This window comes from Dromiciops gliroides, chromosome 3, assembly GCF_019393635.1.
Source record: "Dromiciops gliroides isolate mDroGli1 chromosome 3, mDroGli1.pri, whole genome shotgun sequence".
NCBI lineage: Eukaryota > Metazoa > Chordata > Mammalia > Microbiotheria > Microbiotheriidae > Dromiciops > Dromiciops gliroides.
The window spans coordinates 19,432,376-19,457,265 of record NC_057863.1 but is presented as its reverse complement, the minus strand read 5'-3'; the positions used below and the strand labels follow the sequence as shown (position 1 = coordinate 19,457,265).

The 24,890-nt window shown below is 46.7% G+C and overlaps 1 protein-coding gene across 3 annotated transcripts in view; it reads right to left on the bottom strand.

Annotated features, from left to right (window-relative positions):
• MFSD1 (major facilitator superfamily domain containing 1) overlaps positions 1-22,999 on the bottom strand; it is a 29,330-nt gene extending 6,331 nt beyond the window's left edge. For 2 of the 3 annotated variants that reach the window (XM_043995396.1, XM_043995397.1), the window contains exons 1-11: positions 22,774-22,999; positions 22,003-22,055; positions 20,441-20,553; positions 19,454-19,496; positions 18,929-18,996; positions 15,051-15,159; positions 9,253-9,355; positions 8,148-8,246; positions 3,092-3,203; positions 1,831-1,887; positions 1,163-1,319 (exon numbers count right to left, since the gene is read on the bottom strand). In XM_043995396.1, coding sequence (XP_043851331.1) covers positions 1,163-1,319; positions 1,831-1,887; positions 3,092-3,203; positions 8,148-8,246; positions 9,253-9,355; positions 15,051-15,159; positions 18,929-18,996; positions 19,454-19,496; positions 20,441-20,553; positions 22,003-22,055; positions 22,774-22,954 — 1,095 coding nt within the window. In that variant the 5' untranslated portion in view covers positions 22,955-22,999. Of the gene's footprint in view, positions 1-1,162; positions 1,320-1,830; positions 1,888-3,091; positions 3,204-8,147; positions 8,247-9,252; positions 9,356-15,050; positions 15,160-18,928; positions 18,997-19,453; positions 19,497-20,440; positions 20,554-20,892; positions 21,249-22,002; positions 22,056-22,773 lie in introns of those variants that run through there. The other variant, XM_043995398.1, reaches the window with a different exon arrangement.
• Between the last annotated feature and the right edge of the window lie 1,891 nt (positions 23,000-24,890).

The following is a 24,890-nucleotide window of genomic DNA, read 5'->3' as shown; positions in this document are numbered from 1 at the left end:
TCTATACTCCATTATAGTGTTATAATGACCATGGTGGTGGTAGTAGCTAACATTGATACAATGCTGACTGTGGGCTGGGCACGGTGCTATGTGCGTGTGAGCTTCACAATAACCAGGGGAGGTAGGACCTATTATTTTTTCCATTTTTACAGATGAGGAAACTGAGACAGAGCTAAATGACCCACCCAAGGTCATACAGCCAGTAAATGACCAGAACTGAACTCAGGCCCGAGAAGAGGGTGATCACTCCACAGCATCACAGGCTGGTGGGAATTCAAAAAAAGGCCATCCCATTCAGGAATTAGGAAATCCTAACTCTGGATCAAGTAGTCTCAGTTCAGTGAAGTGATCAAGGCCAGGATGCAAGCAAGGATCTAAGAAGTGAGGGCAGCTAGGTGGTGCAGTGCATAGAGCACCAGCCCTGGAGTCAGGCGGACCTGAGTTCAAATCTGGCCTCAGACACTTGACAGTTACTAGCTGTGTGACCCTGGGCAAGTCACTTAACCTTCATAGTCCCACCAAAAAAAAAAAAATGTAAAATGAAATGTAATGGAAGATGAGAAGTGGACAAGAGGAAAGTGCAGACGACAGCTATGAGCTCAGCTGGGAAAAGAGGTAATATAGGAGCATTGGGGGCTTTTGTCAGGTGACCAAGATCCAGGTGGGCACATGCCACACAGGGAGAGCAGTGAGAGAGGCTGGGCCCATTTCTAACTACTCAGGCCAGGGAGGGGAGCAATCTCCTGGAGAAAGCCCAGCAGAGACCAAGGATGCCCAGTGGGATGGGCCTCGACAAGGATCATCGTTTCACTGGAGACAGACATGGGAAGCAGAGAATGAGGGGAAGGGGGAAGAGGAGGGACTGTCTCTCGGCGAAGCAGGATGTGACAACACCCCCCCGCCCGAGCTAAGAGGGAAGGGACAGGGTGGGAGCAGCCTCCACAAGCAGTCTGGTCATCAGGAGAAAAGAGGAGGAGTCCCGTCTGTGGGAGGACTCTGCAGAGAGCACATAAGAGAAACCACCTCTCTGTCCATCGGCTGAACTCCCCCTCACACCTAGGCTACAGAGGGCACACCCACAAAGGAGCCACATCTCCGTCTGAGCCAGAGTCTCAAAGGTTCGGACAGAAACCAGAAAGCACCGTCCCCACTTGCTCATTACCATGGCGATCCACGGATTCCAGAAGGTCATCACCAGCATTGTGTGGGCGGCCACAGTGGCCGCCACGGCACACAGAACCCAGAAGATGTTCTTGCCCACTTTGTCCACCATCAGCCCGAAGACAGGAGACAGAGGAGCTGAGATGACATACACGATGCTAACAGACACAGGAAGGAGAAGGATGCAGAAAACACAACTGCCCAGGGAATCAAAGGTGATCAAAAATGTCTTGCTCCCAGCTAAACAAAGCAGACCTTCTTTACCTAATCCCAAATCTAGCAGACACATGTGAGAAGTTCCTCTGGACCCCCAAGCCCATCTCTCTCTCTCTCTCTCTCTCTCTCTCTCTCTCACACACACACACACGAATGCACACACAGATGTGCACAAGCATGCACGTACACGTACACACACGCCACACACACATGAATGCACACACAGATGTACACAAGCATGCACACACATGCACAGACACACCCTCTCTCCCCCAGGGCCCTGAGATTCTGCAGGTGGCCCCCAGGGCAGCTGGACCACCTTGGTCCTCACTACCACTGGGTATCATACACTATTTAGACTAAAAAACAAGAAATACTCATGTTTTTCACTCTTCTCTTGTATCCCCCATAACAGCCAATGTTAGTGATGAATAAATGTGTTTGATTCAATACCTGTTAATTGCACTTGCCTCTTGTGAGGATACTTTAAATTTCTCCATAAAGAAGAGCCTAAAATTGAAAGGGGTTGGGGAAGAGAAAGGAAAAACAGCATTTTTTAGAAAAGACTCATTTGTCCAAAAAGCCAACTACAGTAACAACAAGCTTTCCATGCAATAACATCTGAGGGTAAGGCAGAGGGGCACGAGGGGTGCCAATGCCCAGTGGTGGTGGGCCAACAAGTCACTTGCTTTGCTGGACTTCAGGGCTACCATACCGAGGCCTCCATGGCCCCCCCATCTCAAACTCCATGAGCTTCTGCTCCTAAACTGAGTAAGATGAGGCTGGCTCCGGGGCCTACTGGATACTTAATTTTGAAATCTAGAGGTTAAACTTGGGTGACCACACAAACACCTAATTATCCAAATTAAAGCAACTACTTTCAATTCCTGAACCACTTCTGAGACATGAATTGTAAATTTCAGCAAGCAAGAAGTTAACTTTCCCCGGGGGAAGCATCCCCCTCTAAGGAGAAAAAGGGCCGCACAGATTGGGTTCTCCGCTTCATACAGACAAACCTTCGTAGAAAATCATTTTAAAGCATAACTTAAATGCCAGGGTCACAAAGCCAAAAGCTGTTCTGTTCACGTAAATGAGGCTGTGAGAGAAACTGAGAACAACCAGACGGGACCAAGAAGCTGCACCTCTGGTCCAGCGAATGTCCAGCCAGGCAGCGCCAGCTTCCCTGCTCCAGGCCCACCTGATACTGCTGTGGGCCCCAAACTTCTCCCAGCACTTCCCTGTGATTCACTTTGGAACTCACCCCATCCTGCCCCATCACAGCCACCTGGGTGACTGTCTACTGGAGGAGAGACGGGCAGCTTCCTGAAGAGGCTGTTCCAGTTCATCTTTGCATCCCAAAGTGGGCTGGACAAAGCAGGCCCGTGACAATAATGTTTTAACTAAAGCTGAATATGGCGGCCATCCTCGCTACAGAAGAGACATACTAAGTCTGAAATGAAGGTTTAAGTGGAGTCAATTGTGCCAGTCACTATTCCAAAGGGTTTTCTCAAAATTAACTACAGACACCAACCCAGGGCTAACAGAAGCACCTCTGCATCAGGGGGGGCTTCCATTTTTATCTTCCCTTTTCTCTGCAATCTAAGCACATAACCAGCATCTAAGAAGTCAAGACTGACCGCTAAGGCCTCGTGTGTGTCCAGTCCAGGAGCAGAAAGTGGGTGATGCCATCCCACGAGGAGGGCGGGACACTTACTTGCCAAGTCCAATGAAAGGAAACACGGCCACATAGTAACATGCGCAGACTGCAAAGATGAGCCACAGGGACAGGGAGAAGTCCTTCACGTCTGTGAACTTGATAACTTCGCCTGGAGGAACAAGAGCAAATCTGAGAGCAGCCTAAGTCTGCAAGCATCCCGAGGTCCCTGCCACCATTAGGATTTCACTTCTTTCATAATTTAACTGAGTTTCACACGAAGTTAAATGGTCTCCATGCCACATACATTACTGACAGAATATCTGCGGAGTGATCCAAATGCACGTACGCAGTCTCAGAAGCTGAAATGGTCAAGGGGGGTTATCCCCTCTGCAATAATTGGGGTTTTTTTGCAAATATTCTATTTCCAAGAAACACAAGACTTGATAATAATGTTTCCAATCAAGTTTAAAAGAAAATCGAGACAACAGGAAATCAATTTTGGAAGTGAAAACAAAAAACCACATCATTCAAGGCCCCACTCTGGGCAGTACACTAAGCAACCTCCCCCAAATAACCTTCATATGTGATCCCCAAATACAAAGCCTAAGAGTTACCAGTTTTTCACTGCTAGGTTTATATCCCAAAGACATCCCCCAAAAGAGAAAAAAACCTATTTGTACAAAAATATTTCTAGCAGCTCTTTTTGTGGTGGATGAGAATTGGAAATCAAAGGAATGCCCATGCATTGGGGAATGGCTGAACAAGCTGTGGTATATGATGGTGATGGAATATGATTGTGCTATAAGAAATGACAAGCAGGATGATTTCAGAAAGGCCTGAAAAGACTTGCATGAACTGATGTATAGTGAAGGGAGCAGAACCAGGAGAACATTGTGCACAGTGACAGCAATACTGTTTGATGAAGAACTGTAAATGACTTGACTTTTCTCAAAAATACAATGATCCAAAACAATCCCAAAGGACTAGTGATGAAACATACTATCCACCTCCAAAAAAAGAACTGATATTGATGGAACATAAACTGAAGCATGCTATTTTTCACTTTCTCTCATTTTTTTTAAAGTTTTCTTGTACAAAATTACATAATTGTACATGTATAACCCATATCTGATTACTTACCGCCTCAGGTAAGGGGGAGGGGAGGGAGGGAAAGAGGGATAAAAATTGGAACCCAAAACTAGAAATAAAAATGCTTATTACTTTAAAAAAAAAGGGAAAAAAAAGTTGGGGACAGCTAGGTGGCGGAGTGGATAAAGCACCGGCCCTGGATTCAGGAGGACCTGAGTTCAAACTGTAATGATTGGAATAACGCCACCTGCTGGATACTTACTGTAGAGGAGTTCTGCCCATGAAGGGAAGGTCTTTGAGGGCAAGACCAGGAGTCAGGAAGTGACGCGGGCTAGTGGGAGGAGGAAGGAAGAGACTGGCGCTCAGTCTCTCACGCTCTTTCCTCTGGACTCTGGCGGAGAAGGGAGCTAGAAATGTGCTCTCCCTTTAATAGATAGGAATCTAGGCCTTTTTCTCTCTCTTTACCAAATTCTTATTCTCCTTAATAAATGCTTAAAAGTCTAACTCTTGCTAAAGCTTATAATTTATTGGCGACCACTCATTAGATATTTTAGACAGTTTAGCTAGAATTTTAGCCCTTAACAGATGGCTGACCACGAAGAGGAAAGCTGAACCTCACTTCTGATCTTCCGGTTGGGTAAGAAATTTCCCCTACCCTTTAAACTGCTAAGTACTGGCGCACTGGCTGTGTTTTCCCTTTAAATTTTTTCGAATGGACCTTTTAAACTCCCTAATTACCCTATTTTTGATTTTAGTCTGTTTAACCAGACAAATGGGAGATAAGATCATGTTAATGCTTTGTTTTTGTGGATTTTCTATTTTTCTTTTTATTTTTGTTAAAAGAGCCAGCAACTTACTCACACAAGGAAATATCTCTCCCTCTCCCAACCATGCTTTTTCAGAGAAACCTGAAGAGATTCCTGCAGCTTTTCCCAGTTCTAACACTAATTGTTGCTCTAATTTTGCATGCCTGGAGGCAATGACCCACCCTCTAGAAGCTTTTAATCCCCTAGCACCTGGAGGCAAAGTGGGGGAAGAGGAATCCAGGCCTGAGTTCAAAATCCAGTCTGATTCAAATTGCTCTGGTCCCTCCCCTCCTCTCCAGACCCCACCCTCTACTCCTCCTATGGCCAAGCCCATTGCTTCCCCTGCCTGGGAAGTCCAGAGATCTGGTGCGCATGCTCAACTTTTTCTACCTGCATTTGCAGCTTCAGGCTCAGCCCTTCCCCGGCCTGGCTGTGCTTTTGAGACAACCTTAGAAAACCCTTTAAATTCCAGATATACTCGTTTTGTTCATAATTTTGCTAACCTGCTTTTGTCTTTAATTAGTAATCTTATAAAGCATTTGTATGGTGAAAAGACTGACAGACAATATAGAGGGGTTAAAGAAGAAAAACTTAAGCTGAATAAGAATGACAATCAACATAGTTCAAGACTCTGCCTCTTTTGCCATGGAAGGATATATATTGTACAGAAATGTAGAAGTAAGCAGCAAGGTATTGATATGAGTATTGGGGATTTTAGATATCGGAATCAAAAGTGTTCTGAATTCACTCAGAGTAATAGTATCAGTTCAGAGGTTACATAGGACTTCTATGCTATTATATATACATTTTGAAATTAATGGTATGGGTTTATTTTCATAGAGATTTTCATGCATTTGAGATTGTGTTTTATACTTAGTTTCTAAAACAAGGAGAATATTTGTAAAAGCTTTTTATAGTCATGTGATCAGGTTTATATTTTATAATACTCTTATTAATATTAAGTTCATATTCATTTAGATTTCCCTAGTTTGAATTTCATTGTCTTATTATTCCACGTGTATTTTCTTCTGTTCATTCATCTATCTAATTTTGAAACATGGTTTTGATTTCATAATACAATGTTAATTCTAGGAGTATTGTGCTCCCATATTCTGAGTTGTTTGTTTTTGTTATTTTTTCTCAACTGATTATTTGATCAAACTCTTTAAAGCATTTCCCTGGCAAATTGGTTGCCATGGCAAGTATAAATTGATTCTAGAAGTATTATTTTTGATAAGCATATTCCAAAAAAAAAAAAAAGAGGGGAACATTTGTAAAAGTTTTCTATTTTCAAAAAAAAAAGTTCTTTGAGATTCTGTTGTGCTTTAACTTGTATTTAAGTATGTTCAGATTTTTCACAAAAGTAATTGTATACTAAGTAAAAAGAGGTATTATTTGAAATTGTTGCATAATTATATATTGTGTTCTGAGTCAAGATGTATTCACATTTTTTGCAATCATTTATTATCCTCAATTTTTAAATCCATATGAGACTTGGATTATGGGAACTTATCATTTAAGACATTAATTGCCTTTATTCTGAGTTATCAGATGCCAGTTGGCCAAGATGCCATCCAATCACAAGAGGAATACATGCAAGAGCAGACACTGAACTGTCACATGAGGGGAGACATGCATGAAGTCAAGGTATGGCCGAGGGAACGGCTTTTGACAAATGTTGAGGTTGGATTCTCTTGGTTTAACATTTTATTTTATTTTTCCCCACAATATTGTACAGATGGCTGGAAGTATTCATCCCACCCATCTCATTTCTACACCTGGCTTCTATGCTCCCTCCTATATGCCTGATGCCATGGACATCTCAATCCCATGCATCTGATTAAGTCTGACTCAGTTTCTTCCAATATGTTCGGTGGCATGGACATATATTCCATCCACCTATTTTAAGCCTGGCATACTGTATGGGCAGTACATATTGCTCAAGTGTGGGAATGTTCATATCCCATCATTTCTCTGTTCTTTTATGGTAACCCCCATAATTATCTCAGGTGTCATGATAAATACAGTGTTGAATTTGGCCTTGACATCTGTTACCAATTATATTAGATTTTTTAATTTCTCATAATGGCATGAGGATAATTAGGCAGATGATGCAAAAAGTGATGAAACAAAGATAAAAAATTATTTTTAATAATTAATATCGCAGCAATTGTCTTCTCAATTACCCTCCATAAGGGGGGGACTATAGTAATATTATAATTTTAAAGAATGGTTCAATTTCTGTTTTATTATATGTTTCATGTGTAACAACTAAGATTCTGAATTCCCTTAGACATGTTTTTGAGAACTTTCATTGTTTGATTTGATTATTGACAAAGCTATTTTAAAGTTGTGTTAAGCTCAATTTTGTAGGAAATTTTCCTGGCTGATTACCAGCATCCACACATCAACCCCTGAAAAGACTTCCATTCCACGACTACACCTAGAGGACATCTGAGAAAAGACTTTCAGAGACTTTAAATGAACAGTTTTGATTTGTTCTTTTTGTTGGTTTTTTTTCTCTTTCTGTTATAATATACACCATCTGTAACATGTATTCTCTGCAGAGGCCCTCCCTTTGCAAGACTAATGTCAAAGCGTCGGTTCATGAGGACAAAAAAAATCGCCCCTCTGGACAAAACTTTCCTCTCTTCCTTTTCTATATTGTTGTTCACATATTATTAGTTAGCAATAGTTATCATATTGTTTTTACTGTTCCGTCAAGGAAACATTTTGTTTCTTGAGGAACAACAGGGGGGACTGTAACGATTGGAATAACGCCACCTGCTGGATACTTACTGTAGAGGAGTTCTGCCCATGAAGGGAAGGTCTTTGAGGGCAAGACCAGGAGTCAGGAAGTGACGCGGGCTAGTGGGAGGAGGAAGGAAGAGACTGGCGCTCAGTCTCTCACGCTCTTTCCTCTGGACTCTGGCGGAGAAGGGAGCTAGAAATGTGCTCTCCCTTTAATAGATAGGAATCTAGGCCTTTTTCTCTCTCTTTACCAAATTCTTATTCTCCTTAATAAATGCTTAAAAGTCTAACTCTTGCTAAAGCTTATAATTTATTGGCGACCACTCATTAGATATTTTAGACAGTTTAGCTAGAATTTTAGCCCTTAACAAAATCCAGCCTCAGACACTTGACACTTACTAGCTGTTATGACCCTTGGGCAAGTCACTTAACCCTTATTGCCCTGCCCCCCCCAAAAAAAAAGTTACCAGTTTTTCCTTGTTCTTTATGAAGGATTCGTTCTGCTCTCCAGTCCATGTATCCAAGAACCAATGCACAGATCAGTGAAAAGACACATGTTATACCGCCTGAAATAAAGGCCGAAAAGGAATTTAAATTGATAAGCTAGACGGTGCCTAAAAGCAGGGACAGACTTTGATAAAGGAAACCCTGGGCAATGAGGGAATCTCCACTGACCATCCTTCCCACAGGAAGCCCCCTGTCATTCAGACTGAAGGAGCCAGGGAGTCCCAAGTGCATCTGGGCCTGGGGGCTGCTACAGACCACGGGACTTCACCAGGGAAGCCCCAGGCTTGAAGCAACCAAGTCCAAGCCCTTCCCCTGTAGCGATGACTGATAACCTGAGAAAAGGCAAAGCTGGCCAAAGCTGCCTCTGTCACCTTTCTCCCCAGCCCAGTCACCCCACCAGAAGCCCCCGCTACTCTGCACAAACATCTCGTGCCTCTGATCAAAATGCCCATTTGCCGAGTGCAAGATCAAAGGAACAAATGAAGCTCAACTGTCCCCAAAGCTATGCTTTAGAAAGAGCTGCCAGACCCCAAAGCATCTCTAACTGGTTGTCTGCATGGGAGAGCGAGGGGGTTTTTCGAGGTTTAGTCTCAGAATGACGCCCAAGCTTTGCCTGCAACCTTCAGGTAACCCCTCTTAGTAAATCTTTTAGGAGGTTTAATATAAAGAATCAGTATGGCTGTACGCCCCAATACCTCCCTTCTCTGGCAAAAATCCTGCAATATTTGGGGCTGAATAAAACAGTTACCATCCAGCAAGAGAGCACAGCTAGTCTGCTGTGTCACCCTATTAGGAACTGGAAGACACTGATCCCCAAAGAAAGAATGTCACTGTCCACACCCCCGCCCCTATGCTCTGACCGAAGGAAATACTGAAAACACCCCTGCATCAGTGAGACCAAACTGGGATTGTGATCTCCACTTTACAGAAGAGCAAGTGGAGGTCAGAGAACTGGCCCATCAGGCAGTAAGGAAGCAGCAGAGACAGGCCTCCGCCTCGCACCTCCTGGTGGCCCAAACACCCCCCCCTTCTCCCACCTTCTCTAAGTGACAAAGATTCACTAACCAATCATGAGCGTGACGCCAAGCGCTGTGTGACCCAAAAAACCAAATGATTCTTCGATCTTGTAATACAGCCAACCCATAACATTCAGGTTAACTGTGCTCCCCTAAAAGTGGAAGAAAAGTACGTTGAAGGCTTCAAAGCAGCGATCAATATCGTCTGCTTCTTTTCCAAGCACACTTTACAGGGGTAAGTTTGGGGAGGATTGAAAACAAAAGAAACACACTTTATTCTAGGCCTTTTTAAAGGTTATCCAGAAAAACTCCCCCCTGGCCTGCCCTGATCATTGCAACTAACACATGGCAAATGTTTGTACCGCATCCAAGTGGAAATATTCACATGGGGGACTGCACTTGTTTAAAACCTTCAAAGCAAACAAACAGCAAGGCTTGTACGTTGTACAGTGCTGCCTCCAATGTGAGTTACAAGTCAGCCTTATCTTAGAAAAGAAGGGCCTGAGCCGATGAAGTCAGGCTTCCTTTTGTATTGTTGGAGCTGCAAAATGGGCTGGAAGAGAAGAACAGCACCAATCCCTCCTCTCCGGGCTAAGAGGGACCTCCGGGGACTTGGCATAACCAGCAGTCTGTCTGCATCCACAGGAGAAGCCCCATGATAATGGCCACTGCTTCTCTGCGGTTACCAAAATAATTCTGACTGAAAACTAGACTTTCTAGGGCCATTGTTTCTGAACGAATGAAAGTCCTGAGGAAGCCACCCTATTAAAAAACGTCACTTACTCATCAGGATGGGGGAAAAAAAAAGTAAATTTAAATCATGACAACCCTGAGACCACCACCAAGTGTTTATGGATGCCCATGGGATGCATATGCACTATAACTGACAGATTCTTTCTCCTTATAAAAATCCTCTCTAAATAAAACTGGCTGAGACTGAAAGCTTCCCAAGGACAAAAACACAGCCATTCTCTCTCCATTTCAACCCCAGGCCATGAATCCCCCTATGGAAAGGAATGCATTCCAGGAGCCTGTAATCTAAGTCAGCTCACAGGTGTCAAAATGAATTTTGAGAACACAAAAGCCCCCTTCTTTTTTTTATAGAATGGGTCGCCCTCTCTCCTTGACTCACAGGTCCCAGCCGTGCCCATTCCACCCTCTCCCAGGGGCCCACCATACATCTTAATGTCAAAGCTTGGCACAGACACCCAGTTGGCCTGGCCCATTCCAGCTCAGAACTCTCAAGTAGAGCAATCCCCCAGCCTCAGCCACCACCACATCAGACCACATAAAACCTCTCCTACCATTTGTCCACATATCATACTACACATTACCAATCATTAAAGATAACCATGTCACCCACATGTACAAAAATATTCGTAGCAGCTCTCCTTGTGGTGGCAAAGAATTGGAAATGGAGGGAATGCCCAGACATTGGGGAATGGCTAAACAAGTTGTGGCATACGAATGAGATGGAATACTATTGTGCTGTAAGAAACAATGAGCAGGCAGATTTCAGAAAAACCTGGAAAGACTTAAGTGGACTGATGCCGAGTAAAGGGAGCAGAACCAGGAGAACATTGTACACAATAACAGCAACACTGTGTGATGATCAGCTGTGACAGACTTGGCTCTTCTCAGCAGTGCAATGATCCGAGACAATTCTAAAGAACTCATTATAGAAAATGTTCTCCACATCCAGAAAAAAGAACTGTGGATTCTGAATGCAGATTGAAGCATACGGTTTCTACTTTTGTTTTTGTCTTTTTTATTTTTGATTATCCCTTGTGTTCTGATTCTTCTTTCACAACATGACTAATGCAGAAATATGCAGAAATATGTTTAATGTGATGGTACATTTATAACCTTTATCAGATTGCTTTCTGTCTTGGGGAGGGGGAAAGGGAGGGAGGGAGAAAAATTTGGAACTAAAAATCTTATGAAAACAAATGTTGAAAAGTATCTTTACATGTAACTGGAAAATAATAAAATACTTTTATGATAAAAATAATTAATAAACATTTTAATTTTTAAAAAGATAACCATGTCTTCAGACACACACAAAATAATTCGGACTAGCCAGGATGGCTAAATGAAGGACACAATTCTCAAGAGCCTCCAAGTAACCAGCACCTACGAGACACACGTTTGGCAAAGGGCGAGGGGTTTCCTTGAGTTTTCTGAAGAGGAATCTATAAGGCACCTTAGGGGCACAGACACTGACTGAGAAAACTGTCGCCACAGACAGTCGTTTGGGGCTCACGCCTGGGGCAGCTGCCAAACGGGCTCTCTGGCAGAAGACAAAGCCAGAGGCTCCTGGGAATGCCATGGCTAGGACTCTGGAGAGGGCTGGGCAGGACGGAGAAGTAACATAGGAACAGGGCCGAAGAACAAAAGGACCAAATGGGGGAGAGAAAGGTCACCAGACCCTGCCCAAGGACCCCGGCCAGGCTGCTGGCCATGGAGTTTTTTGTTTTTTGTTGTTTTGGTTTTTTTGGTGAGGCAATTGGGGTTAAGTGACTTGCCCAGGGTCACACAGCCAGTAAGTGTTAAGTGTCTGAGGCCGGATTTGAACTCAGGTCCTCCTGACTCCATGGAGTTTTAAAAGGTGAATTCTGTCTTACGTATTTTACTAAATATTTCGGGCAAGTGTAGCCACCTCTGCCCTGCAAGATCAGAGACAGACAAAGAAAGAGGTTCTCTACAGAGAGGGAGCACTGAGATACCAACAAGAATTTACCTCCCTCCAAAAAGCATGTACACGTGTGTGTGTGCACGCGTGTATACATGCACATATAGGGACACATGTGCGTGCTATACTGTACATATACACACATGGACAAACACACGTACCTGTCTGCACACGCACACATACATGCACTACCTTGTTCCTAACCACAGAAAGACACTATTTGGAGCGTCCCTGCTGGAGAGAACAGAAAGCCTTGTTGTTTGTTGTTGTTGCTGCGGCCGGCTGCTGTTACTCTTCAGTCATTTCAGTCCTGTCCGACTCTTCATGCCCTGTTTGGGGTTTTCTTGGCAGAGATGCTGACTTAAATCTAGGACGTGCCCCCTTCCAGGCTGGCACAGAAACGATGTGACAGAGTCTGCCAAGACTGCAGACTCAAGGCCCATTTCTACTGAAATAAGGAGACCGAGGCAGACTCAGGAAGGAATGGTAGACACAGCCAAGCAGACGCCTCCACTGTGTGTGTGATCGCCGTGGTACCTGCCCAGGGCTTCCCTACTTGTGGTTCCTCGTGGTCTTTCCAACTCCGGGCTTCTCTGGGCCCGTTTCCTCATCTGTAAAATCTCGGCTCTTCTCTGTGATTTCTCTTCCAGCTCCAGCCCTCCTCCAGGCTCCTCCTCGGGCTGGAGGCCACAACGCCCAAAGAAAGGCTCAGGGGAGCTTCCTGCAGGCCCATGAGGCGGCTTCTCAGACACTGTTCATGCTGCAAGAAGGAATTTAGTTTTGTTTCTGCTTTTTCTAGAACAATGAGGAAGCTCATGATTGGGAAGAAAATTATCAGCCCAAACAAGGGGGCCTTAAATTAAACCTTAAGGAAAAGCAGAAAAGGTCCAGACAATTACAAAACTATGGATAAAGATAAGCATGATGCACAAGGTGCCAATAATTAAAGACAAATTAACCTGCCCTCAAACCTACCACCAAAGCTGGGTGTGGCCTGGGACTCGGGCCTAAAATGAAAGGCAGAAAGGCCAGGGAGCAGAATTCGAATCCCAGGCCACTCACTGCCTGTGTGAACTCTGTAGGCCGGGGTTTTCACATCCAAAGGAGGTGATAGGACCACAGGGACCTCCAACATCTCTGCCAGCTCCTAGTCTAGGGTTCATGGGAACAATTTCTCTAAGAGCAGAAGAGGAAACTTCAGCCCCAAAATCACAGGGACCGAGTTGAACGAGGAAGGATCCTTCACAAGACGGTCCCTAAGTGGTCATCCAGTGAGGGAATCTGAGGCACAGGCCACTGCTGGTCACTCATCTTCGTTCACATCAGCCTTTAGTCGGACTCTGTGCAGCGCCCTGAGGGGCCGGGCCCTCCTCCAGGCTCCCCTCCCTGGTCCCTTAAGTACTTCCCCCCATCATTATTTCTATCCCGCTGCCCTCCCTGGAAGCTGGTGACTTAGCCACACCCTTCCTGAACCATGGTCGCCAACTCCATTTCCTCTTTGTTGTAAATCAAGGTGACCCCTGCACATCTCGAATCCTGCAGCATTCCTCCCACCCCCCCTCCCCACCATCTTCAACAATTCCCGACTGTGGCTCTGCAGTCACCTCCAGGTTCCAGAACAGAGCCCGCCTGGGACCGGTGACGTCAACTCATCAAGAGTCAGCCAGGCCTCTCTCCTCATCACCTCACTTAGCCTGAGTTTCCACTCCCTGAGTCATTTATTTCCCCCCTTCTGATCCAAGAGCCATCCTCCTTGGCAAAGCAAACAGAAGTGAAGTAAGAGATAAGCAGCTCTGCCTTCTCCAGACGCTCTCCTCTCAAATCCTCCTGTGGGCCTGTGGCCCACACGGGCAGCGGTCTGAGCCCTAGGAAGCTGGCCAATGCCCTTTGCTTAGAGCTTTCTTGCTTGTTCCAAGATTAGAGGACAGCAACTACTTTTGTAAAACGTGTCCTCCATCACCCGCCCTTGCTTTCATCTTCCATCTTTGCCAGGTGGCACAGTGGATAAAGTATCGGCCCTGGATTCAGGAGGACCTGAGTTCAAATCTGGCCTCAGACACTTGACACTTACTAGCTGTGTGACCCTGGGCAAGTCACTTAACCCTCACTGCCCGGGGGGGGGGGGGGGGGATTAAGTTGACAAGTTTCCTGCCCCTCCACTGGGAGGCTCAGTCATTTTATTTAATTCTTTATGGGCTTTGGGGTCATCTTTCTCCAATTACTGCTTTTACTGAGGAACAAATTAAAGAAAAGTCCAACAGCGACATTTTCTAATACAAGTATAAAACCACAGGGTAAGGCACACCTGGCTGACCTGATGGGAGAAGCAGGACTCAGCTGCCCAAAGAGCCTCTGGTTCTCCAGACTAGTGCCCCATAAGCTGAGCTGGCCAGAGACAGTTAGCAGAAGAGCATCGGTACTGAGCACTATAAGGAAGAGAAATACTGAGAGACAAAAGCAAATGCAAAAAGGCTCAAAGGTCTGGAAGTCATGACATCCCAGAACAATTCTGAGAAATGAGGCCTTGAAAAGAGACCTACAGGAATGACCCAATATCCGATGGGCCTGGAGCTCGCTGAAGCCAGGCCGAAAGGGTAAAAACCGCAAGTCATTCTGGTTCTAGACAAGGAAGAACCTGTTCTAATAATCACTGTTTAAATAAAAAACTTGAATAAATTACCTCAAAAATAGGGAACTTCTCGTCCAACAAGGATTGGCTAATCAAGTCAGAAATGTCATCAAGGGGAATTCCTGTATCAGGCAAGATGACCCAGAAGGTCCTTCTGACACCCACAGAGCTCACTACACAGTTTGAGATTGTACAACGTTTTCTATGTTTGAAAAATGGTTAAACACTTACAGCAAGTAACTATCAAAATACCACAGAATTTCTACAAAAACATAAGCTCAATGTATGCTTATGTGTATAACAATAAAAACCAAAACATTTATTTTTTAAATGTACTTATGAAAACACACACACGCACATACATGCACACACACATACAGAGTTGGCTCTAAAACCCGAATAAGGATACAAGACAATAAAACCACTTCTTTATTATCTAGTCGACTTGAGTGCAGTCAAACCAAAAAGTGTGTGAAACACTGTCATTGAAACATTTAACAGGTCAGAAGCAGGGTGTCCTACTCACAATTCTAGCCATGCTAAGTTGGAGTCCAAATACCAGGTTTAATTCTTTGCCCTTAAACCAACTCACAGCATAGGTATTTTGTGCAACTGCTAAGGACTCCCCACCGATCCTAAAAAGAGAAAACGCAAGTCAATCATTCAATACAACATTTGTTACATGCCAACTATGCACAATGTATCTGGTAAAGTATGGGGAATAGCAATGAATGGGGCAGGGGGAGGATAAGCTGGGTGTACACTTACACTGGTCACGAAGCACAACTTAAGCGCATTAGAAACGTTCTGATGGGCGTAGGAGTAATTTGAGGAGGAAGACGGGATAGGGTTGATCTCAAGGAAGAATTCTTAGAGGAGAAAGATTTCCAAAAGGCAGAGATGTAACAGAAGATGATTTTGAGTAGGGCTGACAGTAAGAGCAGAGACAAGAAGGAAGGAAACCAGATCAGGGAACAGATCAGGGCATTGTGCAGGCTGGCAGCAGTGGGGTCCAACTCAAACTGACACTGCAGAGGGGCACGTATCTGCTCAGAAAACCCCAAGTGAACATTGCTTATGCTGTGCTGTCATTTTATTTACTTTGTTCAACATTTCCCAATTACACTTTCACCTAGTCCTGCCTGGGGGAGTTTTACTGGCCCAGTTCAACAGCTCTGTTGTAGGGAATCATTAATAAAAGCCAGGCTGAGGAATGTGTGTGTCTTTTGATGAGCAAGAGGGACCTAATGATGATTCTTCAGCAGAAAAGTGATGAGATGGGGCAGCTAGATGGCACAGTGGATAGAGCACCAGCCCTGGATTCAGGAGTACCTGAGTTCAAATCTGGCCTCAGACACTTAACACTTACTAGCTGTGTGACCCTGGGCAAGTCACTTAACCCCAATTGCAAAAAAAAAAAAAAAAAAAGAAAAGAAAAGTGATGAGATTTGTGAACTGGGAAGATTACTTTGGCAGGTGTGAGAGCCTGGAAACAGAACCCTCAGGAAGCCACTGGGATAGTCTAGGGGGTAACGAAGAATAGTGAGGGCCAAAACCAGAAGCAGTGACAAAGAAGGCTGGCCAGGCCTCGGACACTGATGAGAACAGCAATGCGGGAGAATGGAAGCTTAGCCGCATGCTCAGGTTACTCCCCTCTGGTGACTCATCTCCACTTGACTCCCAGAAGAGCCCAAGGTCACGCCCTGGCCTTTGGTTAGCTTCTTCCTCTCTCCCATCTCTCACTTCTGTCCCCTGGCCCCTCCCAACTCAAAGGGTCTCTGAGCCCTCCTCCACCAAAGCATTCATCACGGAGACAACCCTGGGCTCTTAAGGCAGAGTCTAGGAGCCTGTGTATCTGTCCCTCAAGGACCAGGCCAGGAGAAAGGATCGACCCCAGAGGGGCGACCGCGGCAACACAAAGGGAGTGCTTTGCCTGTCCTTGCAGCTTTGAAGTGTTCTTGCTAGGGATGGTCATTTGGACTTTTGCAATGCACACATTCCAGGATTCCTGCCAAAGCAATCATCTCAACAGACAGGCCTCACTCAGACACCTCACTCAGTCACCTTCACTGGTCCTCGCTGCCAATCTCTGGCGGCCCTTTCTCCCCATTTCCCTCCTTTTCTTGTCCCCTGTTCTCTCTCTTGTTCCTAGACCAAGCGTAGGGGCCTTCGTGGGCACGGTTTGGTCTCCCCTAATGGACTGCTGGCTCCTGAACCTCCACAAGTTAGCCTGAGAAATCCCACATGCCCTGGCCAGCAGACACTGGTAATATTCCTGATGATCTGTTCAGAGGAGAATTGGTCCTTCCTGCAACATCGCTCCAATGGTGGATCTCATCTCGATCCCTCCAACACAAGGCCTCTTCAGTATCTGAGATGCCAGTAACGAATGTGGCCCAAGGTGAGTGCATCCTGCCAAACTATACATTCCTCCATCCTGGGGTTCATCAGCAAGCCTTCCACGTCAGGGAGCCTGCTCTCTCCCCAAATTCTACAGCTTTGGGGAAGAAGAGATTGGCTCCTCATCACAAAAAAGTAGGGGACCCTTAAGGTGTCCTCCTTTATCCTAGCATTTCTGAATCCAACCAAATGTTCTCCCTGCCTGTGTTACCTCAAGCAGGTCACTTCTCATCGCTGGGCCTCCATTCCCTCATCTGTGAAATGAGGTGGAATTAAACGACCTCTGGAGTCTCATCCAACGAGAGACAACATCTCAAAAAGCCCTTCCTAACGTCCTCCTCACGATGAATTATGATTCACTGTAAATTTCTTCCCCCCACCTTCCCTCACTCTTCTCTCACTCCCCCACCTGATGTCTTAGAATTGTTCTTTAGTCACTTACCATCTGTCTCCTCTGTGCAGCTGGCCCAGCCAGGCCACGGAAAGGCCCGAGGCTGCCCTCCCCACCCTTCCCTAATTCCATTCTACAGCCCACCCTCCACCATGACACATTCTAGTTCAATCAGCTACAGATCGACTCAGGACCCCCTGAACTCTGTGCTTGAGCCCATGGGAAGCCTTTCCTAAGGCTCCCTCCACCTGGTACCACGAATTGTCCCCAATTCCTTCTGTATTCTCTCCTCTGTGCACGTGTTGCAGAAAAGCAGCCGAGCATGTTGAGCATGTCGGAGTGTGGTGCTGGGATTCAGGAAGACCCGAGTCTACATCCCACTCCTCAGCCACTAGCTCCATGGCCCTGGGCTGGTCCCTCTCTGTGCCCCAGCCACAGACAAGACAGTGCAATGGGGAAGAGCATTCCCACATGGCAAAATCTTCTTCTCTACATGTGGGCACATGGCACGTCTGCAGCCAAGTATAAGCTCCCGAGGATCTCCGGCGCCCTGAACAGGGCTTTGCACACAGTAGGTGCCTCATGGAACTGTAGCCCACCTCCCTCCCTCTTTGCCAGGGCGAGGAACACACCGGCAAACTCGACTTCTGCCTCCAATGCTCTTGGAATGCCAGCCCCTCCCTTCCCCAAGTATCCCTGTAGGAGAAAGGAGATCCTACACCAAATGGCTTGGGTTTTCACAGGAGGCTTAGTGGCTTCCTGCCTCCTGACGGTCCAGTGAAATGTCGAGCAGGAAAAGATGGCTGACTGCAACCAGGGCTGGGGGGAGGCACTACGAGGATTTTCTTTATGTTCACACCCCAGACAATGAGTAGACACATCAATATTTCCCCTATTCTTTTTTTTTTTTTTGGGGGGGTGGCCAGGCAATGAGGGTTAAGTGACTTGCCCAGGGTCACACAGCTAGCAAGTATCAAGTGTCTGAGGCTGGATTTGAACTCAGGTCCTCCTGAATCCAGGACTGCTGCTTTATCCACTGTGACACCTAGCTGCCCTCTCCCCATTCTTTAAGAATAAAAGGGGTGGGGGCAGCTAGGTGGCGAAGTGGATAGAGCACTGGCCCTGGATTCAGGAGGACCTGAGTTCAAACCTGGCCTCAGATACTTGACACTTGCTAGCTGTGTGACCCTGGGCAAGTCACTTAACCCTCATTGCCCCACAAAAAACAAAAAACAAACAAACAAAAAAGAATAAAAGGGGTGGGGGGGCGGGGGATTACAGGTTCTGTGTTTCCTTCTAAGTCTTCAGTAAGAGTGACTAGGTTTCATGTGCTTTCTATAATTCTATCGAAGGAAAAACTGACAAATATAAAAAGGGAAATTTTTCAATAAACTGACAGCAGTAAATTGTAATGAGCTGGGGCAGCTAGGTGGTGCAGTGGATAGAGCACCGGCCCTGGAGTCAGGAGTACCTGAGTTCAAATCCGGCCTCAGACACTTAACACTTACTAGCTGTGTGACCCTAGGCAAGTCACTTAACCCCCAATTGCCTCACTAAAAAAAAAAAAATTGTAATGAGCCACTAAGGAATAAGTGAAATGGTGTCAAACTTACCCAAAAACAAATCTGCCCAGCTGCATCAGCCAAAAAGCATTAACTATTGCACCCAGGGCAAAAATGACCTGTAATACAAAAATACTTTAGCCATCCATGAACAAGTACAGATGCTCCCCTGAAGCCCCCAGCATGAATGCCCCAACATCTATAGGAACAGGAGCGTCTATCACAACCATCTTAGCAGGTAAATCCCCGGGAACTACATGAGACAGAGAGTCCAAGTGACCTGCCGGACTCAAAGCTGTGGCAAAGGCAAACAGTGACCTCTCATCTTCTTTATTCCCAGCCCAGCCCCCAACCAGGCCCTGCTGACCTGATGAAATCTAGTATGATAATAAAATATCAAAATATCAGACCAACTCTCCTCAAACCAAAGGCAGATTTGATGTCTACATGACTTAGAGAAACCACCTAACAAACAGACTGTATCCACAGCTCTGGCTGGGTGTATAAGTATTCAGGACATTTTTTAAATTCATTGATTCAGGGAGGAATTCTAGAGCCTTGCCAAGTTCTCCTTACCTGTCCAATACAAACAATGAAGCTAAAAATAATGGAACCCCACCTAGAAAGAAAGAATTGAGAACAAATTACTATAATCCAATAAGCAAGACTTCTATAAAACTCAGGTCAATTTTCACTACCAACAAGCTCTGCACTCACTGGAAGAAACACAAACACTAGTTATTTTAACATTGAGGCAGACTGTTCTGTGGAAGCCAAAATTTCTCAAAAAAATTCTGAAGGATTTAGGAACGACAAATTTTTATTTAATTCATGCTAACTTCTTAAAGAAAATTTGGGGATGAAATTTCAAAAAAGTCCATTGAAGGATTTAGGAATGGTACATTTTAATTTAATTTCCATTGACCAGTACCACACTAACAGCAATGTATGTGCAGAAATTACAGTGGTAGGCTTGTTTAATAAGTAACCCCCAAGCCTTCCAACAGTCACACAACCTTTACTGACACAGAAATGTCAGGTTACACTGACCTCTGCCTCTAATCTACAACCAGTGCTGGTTTATCTGGCTTCTTCATCGAGATAAATGAAATGCAAAAATAGAAATGAAGAAAAATTCTGGGAAGTAGAACCAACTGCCAAATCTACAACTTGGCAAAGCTGGCTGATCGGAATGTCATGCTCTTTCCTTCCCTTGTTCATCTTCTGGTAGATGTGTGATGATAACTACCCAACAAAAAGCAAATATATAAAGGAAAAAGACATCCATCTCCCTAGACAGAGCATGTATTGCATAATCTGTTGACTAAGTGAGTAAGGTTAATTCCTCAGCAGCAATGTCTTCTGCAGGAATAAAACTGAGCATTAATTCACCTTAAACTACTCGAGGATATGAACAGTAAAGACTCAAAACCCCTCTGGAGAAATACAATGAAACCATAACCGACCAGTTCTGAATATGGCCCTGAAAAGCCTGAACTGGTCAATCACAACTGTTACAGTATCTTCGCCCCTTCAGGAGGTGCGCCATCACTGCAGGCTTACCGGATTCCAAACACACGATCTATCAAAAAGCCACCAAAGAAACACAGAATCACATTGGGCCAAGAGTACCAGGAGTATAAAAGCATGAAGGTTGCCGTGTTCACATGCATATCCTGGATGGGAAAATGCAAAGAAGAGAAATAAAAGATAAGAGATGTTGATAGCATGCAACACCATACACGCATATTTGTGCACTGCTGAATTTCTAAACCTTTCCTATGTCTTCGGCTGGCTTTTGTGTGTTATCAGAAGGTTCCACAAAAAACTCCCCCCAAATTCTCATTTAATTTCTTATGCCAACCCATGATATAGCAAAACTGTGATGGAGAAAGTTGTGATATGCGGGAGATCTGTGTGTGTGTGTGTGTGTATAAATATATCTATAATATATACATCTATCTACATATGTATATACAGATATATATATATATAAAATAAAGCTCTTTACAAACCTTAAAGCACCCCACCACCACTCTTGAAGTTCTCCAGATCAAATGTGGTCAAGAGAAAAGAACACCTGTCAGAAGTCCCAGGGGCTGGCTTCAAATTTCAATTCAGTCACTAAGTTCTCTGGGCCTCAAGTATCCTCATCTTGAAATCAGATTCTCTGGTAAGATGGTCTGGACCCATTCAAATATAAATTTTATGATCCTAAATAGTGCCTAGTGAGTCTCACCTGAAGAGTGAAGGGCCCTACATGTGGCTAATGCATGAGTCACGCATGGATTTGAATATGTTGATAAATATGGGCAGTGTCTCTCTCCCTCCTCTCCTCTTCTCTCCTTTCTCTCTCTCTGTCTCTATTTCTGTTTCTCTCTCTTCTCTCCTTTCTCTGTCTCTCTCTTCTTCTCTCTCATCTCTTCTACTCTCCTTTCTCTCTCTCTCTCTCTGTCTCTCTTCCTCTCCTCTCCTATTCTCTCCTCCTATCTCTCTTCTCTTCTCTCATTTCTCTCTCTCTGTCTCTATTTCTGTTTCTCTCTCTTCCTCTCTCTTCTCTCCTTTCTCTGTCTCTCTTCTTCTCTCTCATCTCTTCTACTCTCCTTTCTCTCTCTCTCTGTCTCTCTTCCTCTCCTCTCCTCTCCTATTCTCTCCTCCTATCTCTCTCCTCTTCTCTCCTTTCTCTCTGTCTCTGTCTCTCTACCTCTCTGTTTCTCTCTCTCTCTCTCTCTCTCTCTCTCTGGTAGAGACAATACAAATATGACGTCTGGGACCCTCCATCGGCTCTCAATTCCCTGACCCCCTTGTATTGATCCAGATAAGGTGTTTCTACCCAAAGGCACTCCAGTCAAAGCCTCACGGTTAATCGGAGAGAAAGCCTGCCCACCCCTCCCCCCTCCACAAACAGATGAAATTAAGAGGGGGCCCGTGGTTGGATTCTGACGCTCGTATTCCTTGGGGGATAAAGACGATCCCTTCCCCTCTCTAGAGTTACCCTCGGTTCTCCGGGGCTCCAGGGCAGCCTCGGGGCCCTTCTCAAGGGGGGACAGTCCGAGCGTCAGGAGCCCCCCGGGCTTCGGGGCAGACGGAAAGGAGGGGGAGGCAGAGGGGCGCAGGACGCTTACCCCCTGAATCTGGGTCTGCAGAGCGGCCGGGTTGTCGTAGCAGAAGTAGCTGCCTGCAAAGAACCAAAGCTCAGCGGGGTCTGGGGGGGGGCTCCAGGGCTCCGCGGACCAGAGCCTGGACCCCCACTGAGGAAGGGTCTTTGTCCCGGAGGAGGCCGGAGATAGGACGGGCAGGCAGAGGGGCTGATGTTGACCTGAAGCCCCCAGGCGTGGCCGGCGGGGAGTAGAGGAGACGAAGGGCCAGTGAGACTGCCCCCCCTTGGCCATCTCACTCCAGACCCCCAGGCGGAATCACCCACGCCCACCCTGGGCGGGTGCCCCCAGGTTCCGACCCAGGCCCCCTCTCCGTGTCAAGAGAGCATGACAGTCCCTGCTCTGAGCATTCGGGGCTTCCCCTGCCGGGAGACCCCCAAACCCTTCTCCATCCGCACGCCCACCTTCCCCGGCCCGACCCCTCGGGGACCGGACACCGGCCTCCTCTTGGCGAGTCTCTGGCCCCAAACCGTGATGCCAAGCCCCAGGGAGAAGGGAGGGAGGAAAAGGGGAGCGGAGGGCAGAGGGAGGAGGGAAGGGAGGACAAGGAGGCCAAGGGGTCGGGGCGACAAGACACAAAACTGGCCCGGGACAGGCCGGCCTTGGTCAGTTTGGGGGGCCGGCCGCGGGGGTTCCTGGGCGGGCAGGCAGGGAGGAGGAGGAGGGGAAGGGCCCCGGCCTCGGCCCCCCCGCCTCCCGTTTCCCCCGGTCCCGCCCGGCCCGGCCCGGCCCACTCACCGAAGCCCAGGAAGCACATGAGCACCAGCGCCAGCAGCCGGTGCGCCAGGCGGGCCGGGTCGCAGAGCGCGGCCAGCAGGGAGGCCCCGGCTCCGGACCTGGCCTCGGCTCCATGCCCCGGCTCCGGGAGCTCGGGCTCGGCCTCCAGCAGAGCGCGCTCCCCGTCGCCGTCCTCTGCCATGGTGCCGCCGCCGCCGCCGGCGCTGCCACTGCCGCTGTCATCTCCCGTCACATGACCCATCGCTCTGGTCGGGGCCGGTCACGTGACGAAGCCGCTCACGTGATCCGGAGCGTCCAGAGGAGAGCCTTCCCGTGCCGGAGCGGAGGAGGGGCGACGCTGCGCCACAGCGCCCCCTGGAGCCCGGCGGAGGCGCCGCAGCTGCCGTGGAGATGAGGTTTCGGGGCCCTTGCCTGGCTGAGGAGTCACGTGTCTCGGCCTCTGCTGCTTTCCCGGTCCTAAACCTGGGTTTCACAAAAGTCACGTGACGTTGTGATTGCCTGTTGACACTGATTTTTCAATCGATCAATGTTTATTTGCTTAATGTTTAAATCAATAAACACTGATTGAGTGCCTACTATGTGCTGGGAATACCCCAAAAGGGAAAAGACAGTGCCTGCCCTCAATGAGCTTACAACCTAACGGTGGATAAAAGGAGACAAACATGTACAAACAAGCTGTGGTCAGGGTAGACAGGAGATGATTTGCAGCTGGAGAACCCCAGAAGGAAGGGGGGCTGGCCCAGCCTGGCCTGGGATCCTCTGATAAGCCACACTTCCTCTCTGGGACCCAACCATCACTCCTGCCCCTGTGACCTTGAAGGACAGCTTAGGACCAGAGGCTTCCAATGCCCCTGCAATTCTAGTTCTAAGCCCCTATGATAAATAAATATAAATTATAATCATTTCATTTATAGGGGGTTAAGGTTGGCAAGTGTTTCACAGATGTCATCTCATTTGACCCTCCCAACAAAGTGGGTGCTCTTTTTATCCCTGATTTACAGATGAGAAAAACTGAGTCAGAAAGAAAAGGACTTGCCCAAGGTTAGACACCTGGCAGCGATGGCCGAATTCACCCTTGGCTCTTCTTCACTCCAAGTCCAGCACTGGATGCTCTCCCCTACCTAGCTGCCTAGCTGGTCACCCCCTGACTAACTCACTCCTTCAGCTCCAATATTCCATCACACTTATATCAAGTAATTATAATGTGGTGACATACTTGACTTGGACCTAGGAAAGACCCAAGTTTCAACCTAGGTCTCATCAAGGTGCCTGGTACACAGTAGTCACTTAATAAATGCAGTCACGCCTCATGCCCTTCCTATTTGTAAGCTTTTGTCCAGCCTCCCCGAGGCTCCATGTTCACTGTTTACTGTCAGTAAAATGCTTTGCCAATCTTCCAGGGTCGGCTGTTGTGACCCAATGTTCTACGTCAGTCACAGCCTTCTTGACAGATACCACTCCCCAAATGGAAAGGAGAGGGTCTCTGGTCCCGCAGCCGAGATCAGACATCTGGCATCTCCAGCTGCAAACAGTTAACTGTCAGTTCTTCATTGGTTTTACTTCTGAACCTTGGACTCACCAAGCAGATGCTCTCTGGACGGATGGGGGGGAGAATTCATTTTGCTCTCCATGAAGTAATGGTTTAAGTGCAGTCTGTTGAAAAGCTGGCCCTGGCAGACCACTCCTGTCTTCCATTGAGCCGCTCTTGTAGGCTAACATTATTTGTCAGCCCTTCCCATCAGTGGGAGATTCGATGCCAAGGGCTCTCCCATTATCCCTCACCTTGGCCTTCTTGCTCGGCTCTCTCTACTGGCTGACTTATTCCATGGCTGCCCTCCAGGCAATCACACTTCCGGCAAACTGCTGTCCGGAATCCCTCCATTCTTGTGCCCAGCCTGGCCACACTCACCGACAAGGAGGATGGCTATTATGCTGATGGACCGCTGAAGGTCAATGTGTCCTTAGTCTGGATCTTGTGTTGTCACAAGCATAAGAAGCCTCTCCCCAGAGGTCCACCAGGATCCCACAAGAATTTGGGAAAAGAGACTCTGACCACAGAAGGCTGAGTATCAGCACAGATAAGGGTTGGAAGAAGAGTCTTGTAAGGAGGTAGAAGA